At 39.3% G+C, this 10,762-nt stretch overlaps 1 protein-coding gene across 1 annotated transcript; it reads left to right on the top strand.

Moving 5' to 3' along the window:
• Positions 1 to 5,365: 5,365 nt before the first annotated feature.
• LOC109704742 lies at positions 5,366 to 9,218 on the top strand (the record flags this gene model as incomplete). The annotated part of the gene is given in 4 exon segments (XM_020225511.1): positions 5,366 to 5,461; positions 7,591 to 7,824; positions 7,969 to 8,251; positions 8,393 to 9,218. Coding segments are annotated over 4 exon segments (1,439 nt in total), but the record flags the coding sequence as incomplete, so codon positions are not given.
• Between the last annotated feature and the right edge of the window lie 1,544 nt (positions 9,219 to 10,762).

Here is a 10,762-nt window from a genome sequence, read left to right as displayed (position 1 = left end):
GGAACTTCGAGAGGAATCCACGAAGCCTTTACTTGTGAATTTTGGTAAAGGTTAGCTAGGCCGAAATCCCTTTCTTCTTTGCTGCTGTGGATTTTGGACTGAATTGAGGAATTTTGGCGTTTTTAGTTTGGAGTTCGCTCGATTTCGAGACTCGGGCATTTTTTGGTCAATCCAGCAGGTGGTGTTGCAGCCGAGGGTGTTCCGTGCTGCCAGGGATTAGCGAGCGAGGTGGGTTACATCGGCTTTACTCCTAAGTTCTTATTGGTCGACATGTATAGATCTTGATTTCGGTAATTAAAGTTTAGCTCAAATTCATGGATTAGCTTTAGAATGTAAAATCTGAATTTTCGAGCATATTTTATCAAGTAAATAGATTATACATGTTGGACTTGAAAATTAAATTAGGAGAAAACCTGCGATTTGGACCTGTCACCAGTTTTAACTACCTGATTTAGCTCTAGGAGCCGTTAGAAAATTGTACTGTCGCAGTTTCTTCGAGACGAGTACTCCAGGTAGTTTAGAATGTATTTACACTCGTGCTGGTTCGCCGAGTGGATTTTTACAGGGTCGTTCGGGTCGTTGACGGTGGACCCGTATCGCCTTTTTGGCGTCAGATTGTGCCGAGGGCACGTTACCTGTTGGTTGTTAGACCAGTTTGAGTCGATTACTTTGAGCTTTGGTAGTTGGAGGCCTGATTGAGCTCGACAGAGATACGCTGCATACTCGGTTGGGTAGCGCCCACGAGTGCCACTCCGGAGTCAGCTTGTGCTTTTGCGTTGGTGTGCGCTCATGCCAGTTGGACTTCTCTCACACGGACGGACAGTTAGAGTGGATAGAGCCCGATAGTCCGCAACGCGGCAGGGACGGTGTATTCACAGTCTCGGGGACGGTATGCTTACAGTCCCGATTGGATTGGTCAGATTTGACATTTCCTATAGTTCGGTTCTGTAGAGCATGATAGTGTAGTGGATGATAGCGGGTAGAGATGCTTCCTGCTTTCCTTCTATCCTTGTCCCGTTCTGTAGACTTAGTGGTGACCGATGTTGTTTGGCGGTACCCACTGAGGACTATTATTTTTACAGTAGTTCTCACGCCCAGTTGTTACTATGTTTTGCAGAGCCACAGGTTCGGCTGCTGCACCGTCTGGGACCAGGATCGAGGCAGAGGCATCGCGAGTTAGAGCCCTACCCGACGTCTGAGCTAGAGGTGCCTACCTGCAGGTAGATGTTTTGTTTCGAGTTTATGTACATAGTTGACTTAACTGGCCAGTGCGAGTAGCTCTGTATTTGGATCCGAACTATGTATATGAACTCGTTTTATTTAGCTTCAGTTTTCTCTAGAGCTCTCTACTACTGTTTGTAGTAGTGTTTGATTTACAGGACAGCTATCGCTTGTATACAGGGAAAATTTCTCTTGTATACGGCGGATTTGTCGGCGTGCCCGAGGAACGTGTAATCCGCGGGGCGTGAACGAGTTGCTTCGAAATAGATTCTGTTTTAGGCTCTCCAACAGTCAATTAAGAACATCAAGTACGTATTGTCTTTTCAATTGTTGTCGAAGCTAAAGAGTACATCATCTTGCTAGTTCAGCGGCAAAAATATCAGTTGCTTTTATAATTTGGTTTACTTATAAAGATAAAGCAAGTAACTGTTCACCACTCTAGCAGTATTATTTTCTGTAATACTCTTTTTTTGCCATTTCCTGTTCTCGTGTCATAACATTAACCATAGTTGCAAAGTGTGCCTCCATTCGAGATATGAATGTCCAAGAGTTCTAGAAAATAACTCCACCTGCTCTTGTAAAGGATCTTTTGCTTCTTCTCTTTAATAGATTTATGTTTCTTGGCCTTGTTTAAACCAACTCGAAGCAGTACTCTCCGCTGATTGGGTTCATTATCATTATCATCATCTCCAACATTGGGACCTCCTCTCATATATAAGCTAGCATAGGATTTCTTCCCCAGTTTCTATTTATGCACCTGTCAAAAGTTTCTATCCTTCTCCATTGCCTATCTTTCCATAGATTTTCTGCAAAAACATCTAAGTGTGGAAAAGGCATTCCCCATAATCCTTTAGCAGAATCATGCATCTATAGAAGTATAAAATATTAATTAACAACGAAAGTAATACAAAATAACTTATTTCATAATGGTAAAATATAACATACCTTACACCAATCATCATACCACTTTTTATCACATGAAATCATTTTTCTTTGGTCATTCCATGTGACGCCTGTTTCTCCGTAATTGCACAATATTTTTATTTTAAATACTTTACTCTTTTGCTGATTGTGGTCGGTGCCCAACCCTCCACACGTGCAAATGATATAGTTGTCCCTTAAAAGGTGCAAGAAATTCGTCCGCATTGGTATATCTAGAATCAACCAAATAATAACAACCTTTAAGTTAAAAAAAAAAAGAATTAGATAAAATCATTAACTAACTAACTATACATATATATGTGTGTATGTGTGTGTGTATTTACTATGTATAAAAACTTACCTTGCGGCACTCATAATCTGTGTGTTCTAGTAATAGCATCTCGAAGCACACGAGAATCGTGTGCAGAACCCTCCCAGCCGGGCAATATATATATATATATATATATAAATTGCAAGTCAAGTGAGCAAACTCCTAAAACATTAGTTGTAAGATCTGATTTTCTTATTCTATACCATGCTTTATCCTTAGCAGGAACTTTCAACTTAATGAATGTACCATCTAGTGCTCCTAAGCAATTTTATAAGACGAAAATTGATGTAAATAAAAAAAAAATCTATTTATCTAACTTATATATAATAAAAATAATAAAAATATTATATTATATACCTTAAAATCTTTCCGATTCTCATCCGTGCAGTCATTGGAAATTGGCTCAGGTGATTTGAGTAACTTTCCATGCAACTTCAATATAGCCATCAGGCATAAATTAAACTACCGACTAACGGTCTCTCCACTTCTATCGAAATAATTTGTAATTGTCTTATTTTTCTGATGGTGGGCCAAAGTATAAAAAAATATTGCAACAATCCCCTCCAAAGACATATTGCGAGAACCACTTAAACCCCCAATGTCTCTAACCATCTTACAAAGTATACTAAAAGTTCGTCTATCCATTTGAAGTTGACTCACACAATTTCTATCATTTTCATTTATGATCTTACGTAAATTCTCAATTCTCAATTCTTTTCCTTTTTTTTTTTTCATCTTTAGATATCGTCTCTTTCCAATAGGCATAAGCCCAATAAGATAACCCATAAAATACATCCACACAATTAGCAAAACTATAAATTACATATTGCTAATAATGACCATCCGCCGCATCCTTCTCAAATCTATAGGAAGGCGGCCCATTCTATATATCACTATCCTGCCAAAAGATTTAATTACAATTGGTAAGTTTAAAGTTGAAACTATTGGTTTGCGACAGAAAAGGAATTAAGAAAAGTTTGGTAATTCAAAAAAGGTAAAAGAATTATAGTTCAAACAATGTTGAACGATAAAATAGTCACTTCAGAAAATTTTCAGCAAATAAGTTCACAAGTAAAGAGGACTCCGTCCGAAAGATAAATGTCTACCACCACGAATGACGCACCTCGCACGGTCGATGGAATTTTCGGGGCCGTGGGGTAGTATTCATGATTCAGATGAGTATTTATATGTATATAGGTATTAGGTATTGCGGGTCCAGGGCTTCCAATAGATGCAAGCATCTACTGTTAATTACCCCCTTGAGATTAGGGCACCTTCGATTAAGAGACCTTTATAGATTGGATGAGATGAATCGTATCTCGGTTTATTGAATCCTAAGTATATATATTAGGATTCAGTTGGATTTGAGATTGATTAGGCCATAAGCATATGTGTTAAGACCTAATCGATATTAAACTCTATATATTAGAGTCTAATTGGTTCATGGGATATGGGTATGAGATCTGGGTATTGGTTCATGGGATATGGGTATTGGTTTGGTGTATGGTTTATGGGGTTTGGTCCATGAGGTTAAATTATGGTTCATGGGATTTGGTCCATGAGGTTTGATTATGGTTCATGGGATTTGGTCCATGAGATTTGGTTTTGGGTTCTGCGGATTTGCGTCCATTGAGCGTTTGATTTTGGTTATGGAATTTAGTCATCGAGCATTTGTTTTTGGTTCAATGGATTGGTCATGAGAATTGGTGTGTTTTGTTTCATGGGATATGTCCATGATTGTTTGGTTTTAGGTTCATGGAATTTGCCCAATGAGTATTGATTTTGGTTCATGGATTTGGTCCATGAGATATTGGTTGGTATGCGGAATTTGGTCCATCGGATTTGGTTTTGGCATGGGATTGATTTGGTTTTGCGGTTTGGGTTTATTGGGTTTTGGGTTGTTAGCGTGATGATCTTGCAATTTTGATTGTGGTCCGTACGTGAACATTGATTTTGCAATTGGGTTCGACATATGAAGTTAATTGCCAGTTTGAGTTCAGGTTAAACTTGATTTGGCAATTTGATTTGGGGTCCAGAAGAACATCCCCTTTTGATTTGCAAATTCGAATTTGTGGGTCCGAAGAAATCCCATATGATTTTGCAATATACTTTGGGATTCGAAGGTCGAAGAAATCCCCCGTTTGATTTGCAATTAGATTTCGGGGTTCGAGGTCCCGAAGAAATCCCGTGTTGATTTGCAATAGATTGGGGTCCAAGTCAAGAAATCCAGTTTGATTTTGAATTTGATTTGATTTTCAAAATTTGATTTGATTTGGGTCGAAGAAATCCCCGCATTCGCATTCTCAATTTGATTTGATTTCCAATTTGATTGGGGTCCGAAGAATCCGCCGTTTCGATTCTCCAATTTGGATATTGATTTTCCAATATTGATTTGGGTGTGCGCGAATTCCCGTTCTTTCAATTTGATTTGGCGTCCGCAAATAAATCCCCGTTTTGTATTTCAATTGATTTGATTTGGCGGTCCGAGCAAAATCCCCTTTGTTCTCGATTTGGGGTCGAAACGAAATTCCGTTTTATTCAATTGGGTGTGGTCCGAAGAAATCCCGTTTTAATTTTGATTTTGGGTCCGAAGAAACGAGGCAATAAAGAGTCCCCTCTCCTCGTTCTTGCGAAATATCCCCGTGATTATAGAATGTCGTCAGCGAATTTCCTGTTGACGGCTGGACGGATCTGTTCGGCCGAGCAAATTTGATTTGACATTTTCGAAGAAAATATTGAAGCAGTAGTCCGAAGAACGGGAATCCAATATTCCCTTCCCCATCTTCTTTCGAAAAGATCAAAAACGGCGATTCTAGATGTCGTTCGGACGGAGTTGGTTAACAGTGGCATCGATCTGTTCGGCTGGCAAATTTGGTTCATATTTATCGAAAAATGTTAAGGTCCCGGAAGAATACAGGAAATCAAAGATCCCTCCCCTCTTCCTTCGAAAGCTTATCAAAGCCAAATGTGGAGATGGTCGCGGCAAATGTAATCATTCCAGTTCCAAATATCAACGGCTTCGAATGGGGTAGAAGGTCCGAAGAAGGGAACCGAAGATTCCCTCCACTCTCCACCGAAACCATCTAAGATGAATATGGAATGGCTACGATCCAGCGACAAAAGAGCAAAAAAAGAAAGGGGGAGGAAGAAAGAGTCTTTTTTTGTTTATTTTCTTTCTTTATTGCTTTTTTTTTATTATGTTTTCTTTGTTTCTTCTTCATTTCTTTCTCTTCTATTTTTTTTTTTTAACCTGTTGATCAAATATGAATTGGAAATCGGAAGCCAGCTCAAACGATTTCTCCTTCTTTTCCGCGCTCGCGATTCCTCCTCCTTTCAGCAGGTCCGATATCTCCTCCTTCAGAGCCTCGGCGATATCTCCTCCCTTTCAGCGACTCGGCGCACTACTCCCTCTTTGAATACTCTTGAACGTGGAAATGAATCGTTGTAGCAATCTATCTTCTTGTTTTCTAGTCCAAAAACAAAGTTCCTTCGATTTGATTCGCGTTCCCGTATTTTATAATGGAGGGGAGGGGTTAGTTAAAGAAATTCAAATTCCGAAATTCGAATTTTGAATTGATTTGTTGGATGGTTGTGACGAGGATATTTGGGAGTGGGTGAGGAATTGAAATATTTGGATATGAGTTGTATGATAGTGCGGAGATATTGTGGGAGTTGCGTTGAAGGTTCGAAATTCGAAATCAAATTTTCAAGGCATGTTGTTGGATGATTATTTTGGGAAATTGGTATGGAAATTCGAATTCGAAATTCGAATTTCGAATGGTTGCTTGGAATGCATATTTGGGCGGAAATGGCATTGAGCGAATTCGAAATTCAAAATCGAATTTCCAATGGGCGATTGTTTGGACTGATTTGGCGAAATGGTTTGAGAATTCCGAAATTCGAAATCGAATTTCGTAATGCGTTGCTTGTGGATGCATGATTTGGAACTTCGTGTCTGGAATTCGAATTCGACAATCGATTCGACATGGCCGTTTTGTTGGAATGATTATTTGCCCGGAGATTGGATAGAATTCGAATTTCAATTCGAATTTCGAATGCTTGTTGGATTGATGTTTTGAGGAATTGGTGGGAATTGAAATTTGAAAATCGAAAAATTTTCGATATGGCGCGTTGGAGAGGGTAGTTTTGGGAATTCAAAATTCGAAATTTGAATTGCGTGACATGGTATTATGGAGGATATTTTGTAATATTGTGGGGTTCACAAATTCATCGAATTCGACATTTGAATCGGATTACTTGGATGTATTTTCGGGAATTCAAAATCGAAATTCGAATTCTTGAATGGATTATTGCGAGGACTATTTTTGCGTTATTTTATTGCAGGTTCAAATAATTCGAAATTAGAATTATCGAATTTTGATGGATTATGATTGAAATGCGCATTTCGACTAGATACTTTATAAGGTGTGGGGCTGTGGGCCGTCGACTTGATACAGAACCCACTTAATTTATTGGGCTCCAAATTGGATAATATCTAAATGGGCTGAAATGTAGGCCCCTTTTTTTATTTGCTGGGCTTTGAACATTTAACGGCTTTCATAATTGCACCAACTCGTGTTCATAATGGGCTTATTGAATGGATGCAATTTTTTTTTTTTTTTACACTATCAAAACAAATTTGGCCCCCACCTTTCCGACGTAAGGTTATTCAGGGCGCGCGACGAAAAGGTCGCCCCTCTTATTCTTTTCTTTTCTTTTCTCTTTTCTTTTCTTTTTTTTTTTTTCGCTACGAAACTATTCTCTCTCCTCTTTTTATTTTTTTGAGGTTACTGTACATGACACCCCTTTTTTTTTTCGTCCTATTTTTTTTTTTGAGGTTACTGTACGGAACTTTTTTTCTTTTCTCTTTCTTTTTATTTTTGGTTTTTTGTTTTTTTCTTAAGTTCCTGCAAGGAGTTTTTTCTTGTTTTTTGTTTTTTTTTTTTTTTTTTTTTTTTGTGCGCATGCCCTTTTTTTTTAATCATTTTCTTTTTTTCTTTCTTTTCTTCTTTTCTTTTTTTTTTACGGAACTTTTCTTTTTTTTATTATTTTTTTTGACCTTTTTTATCTCTTTTTTTTTTTTATCCTTTCTTTGACTATTTTCCTTTTTTTTTCAGGAAATTATGGCGGATCGTGATGAGCCATTATATGCTGGACTTCGCATACCTTGGGCACCACCAATATTGGGACGCTTGGCGGAACCCCTAGTACTTTTTGACGGTGTTCGATCGAAAAGTTTGACGGTGGAGCGGCGCCTTCGAGTAGCAGCATTTACTAGTACACATTACATAAATCATGGCGAGGAAGATGTCGTACTTTTAGAGCCATTGGGAATGGCCAGAGAAAGAGATGTGCTAGAATCCCTTGGTGTGAAAATTCTACATGATCATCCGAGCTAGTATGGCTTTAAAACATTTGGGGATAGGACCGACGTGGATGGTCTTAAAGACTGGGTTAACGATGTTATTGTTCAATACAAAACTCAACTCGTTCAGGCTGAAATATTACGTGCCATTATTGCTTTTAAAGGGAAATATGGCAAAAACCCTAAGCTATTCAAAAGTTTGGTAGAGTTATGGTGCTCGGAGACGAATACCTTTCATCTTCCTTATGGCGAAGTTGGGATATCATTATGGGACATTAAGGAGTTGGGTGGCTTGTCAATTATTGGAGAGATGTATGATGCATTCGTCCCCAGCAATTCAGAGCTCAAGAATTATCCGTGTAATCTTCGTCAACTACTCAGTGTGTATGAGTGGCTTGTTAATCGAAGACCAGGTAAAGCCGTCTACTATAACCATTGGGTGGATTTTTGGTAGAGGGGTCCTCGTAAATTTGCTTCTCAATCAAGAAAAGACAGCATCAGTGAGGAGGAACGTAAGAAAGCACCAACTTATTCTGATGATGGATATCTGGCAGCATTCTTAGCACTTTGGCTGTGCAAATTCGTGATGCCTTCCGGTAAAAAGGATGTCATTCGACCAGAGACATTTATCATGGCATCCCAGATGGCTCATGGGACAAGATTTGCGTTAGCTACTGCAGTACTTTGCGCAATTCAAGCTGCTTTAGGTCGTATGGTATCCGATCGACGTGGACCAGCATATCCTTACTGCCGATTCCCAATTAACTTTCTCTTCGCATGGGTTGGTGCTCGCTTCGAAAAGGTTTATACTCGTAGACCAATTAGAGAAGATATCAAAAGTATGCCTTGTTTGAAGAAGGTTCCGGATATGCTAAGCTTTATGTACGCAATATCTACCCCTTTTGATTCAAAAAGGGCTCGTCAGCATTTGAGAGATGAGAGGAATTTTATATGGCGGCCTTACTCTTTCAACTGTTCAGGTAGAGGTTGGGTTCATGAAGTTATTGACATGAGAGGAAGGTCTGATTTTCCTGAAGAAGTTCAAGAATGGATTATATCTCTCAGGCACAGTGTCTTACCCCTTCGCTTAGGTGGCAGTCTGTATGCGCAGCCTTATAACCCCCACCGTTTTGCCAGGCAATTTGGGTTGGACCAACATTTTCCAAAATCTTCTGATGTGCCGCAGGAAGCAGCCTCAACTGGTGTTCTAGCTGGCTATTGGTTGGATTTGACTCAGGTCAGCCTTTCTTTAAAGTTTTTTATTCCCGATAGTAGTCGTCATGGGAAGCCTTCATTTCATTATGCAAGGTGGTGGACAAATAGTTTATATTCTTATTTTCAACATGGCGTGAATTTTCTTGTTGAACGTGAGTCTTGTCCGAAGAAAAAGAATGAAGATTTGTCTGAGGGTCCAGTTCCATCGCCATTATCGTTCGAACTTCGTGATTCTTCAAAAAAAAATAGAGGTATTTTCGGCCCCTTATGATTATGTGGAGCGTCATCACATTAGGGAGGATTCAGAAAGACGTCCTTCACCCGCACCTGCCGCGATAGAGACTACTAGAGTTACGCTCGAACCTGTTGGGGTTGATAATTGCCCAAGTTTGAAAAGGAAAAGATTCTCAGAAGCTGCGTCTAGCGGTTCAAAAAAAACAGAACATTGATGAGCTGACTTTGGCGGTCATTGCAGAGAGTTTGCCTACTTCCCCTTTAGGTTCTCACCTTTCTGTCTTGCTTTTTTTTTTTTCACATATATTATTATCGTTGTAGGGGTGAGCCATACTGATGAAGAGCTTTCTTTACTAGATCCCGAGAAACTTCCCTCGCCTACTCCCGAGGAGCTTCCTTCACCTACTCCGAAAGGTATTGTTGAGGAGCTTCCTTTGCCTACTCTCAAGGGGTTCACTTTGCCAATTCCGAGAGATACCGTTGGGGAGCTTCCTTCGCTAGCTCCTATAGAGGTTGAGCAAATCCTTCCCTCTCATTATGATGACGAGGTTGATTATGAGCCTTCTCCATCGCCTCCCGCTTGTACCAAGGTATTTACAATATATCATCCCCTCTTTATTGTCATCTTACTACCCCTCCTCTTTTTTTCTTTTTTTTTTTAATATATATATATATATATATATATTTATTTATTTATTTATTTATTTATTTATAGGAGGGAGATGTTGATCAAGAGACAACCGTTGGACATGCTGTAGTTCAAGAGGAGGTGGCTGTGACTACTGTCGAAGAGAGTACATCTTTGGTCGAAAAAATTTCAAAAAAAATCGCTTTGGATCTTGATCCAACTATTACCGAGTACGTTGGCTCAACTTTGATTAGTCAAGTCATTAATATGATAAAGACTTCAAGTTATCGAGACTATAAGACCGTTCAGGAGAGGGTTCGGAGCCATTGCCGCAGCCTTTCATCTTTTGGCATTAACGTTTCAAATCTGGAAATGCGTTTACAACGACTTTTTGATGGAGCGGCAGCGATCGAGAAAGTAATGTCCCTTCCAACTTTTGCATCCTCTGCTCGACTAGTAACAGCTGAAGAGAATTTAGATCTGCTAGAAAAAGAGCTCGAAACATGTCTTTCTTCTCAAAATTCCCTTCGCCAGAATTTGGAGCAGTATTCTTCCGAATTTGCTCGTCAAGAGAATGAGATGGCCGAACTAGAGAAGGTCCTTGCTAATAAAAGAGCTGCAAATGCCGAATTATCGAATCGGATAAACATGGCCAAAAATTGTCTTCAGGAATTGAATTTGACCCAAGAAAAAATAGAAGGAAAGTCGGCTGAGGCTGAACGGGAGCTTATAGAGGCTAAAGAAGGCTACATTGCAACAATGGAGCTAGCAACTCTTCGGGATCTTATTTCAAACTTTGAAAATTATCGTAAGAATATTTGAGATGTAATTACATTCTCTCTTCCCC

The sequence above is a fragment of the Ananas comosus genome, unplaced genomic scaffold (assembly GCF_001540865.1).
Source record: "Ananas comosus cultivar F153 unplaced genomic scaffold, ASM154086v1, whole genome shotgun sequence".
In the NCBI taxonomy this organism is placed as follows: Eukaryota; Viridiplantae; Streptophyta; class Magnoliopsida; order Poales; family Bromeliaceae; genus Ananas; species Ananas comosus.
The sequence above is the reverse complement of the archived record's forward strand: the minus strand, read 5'-3'. Positions and strand labels throughout refer to the sequence as shown.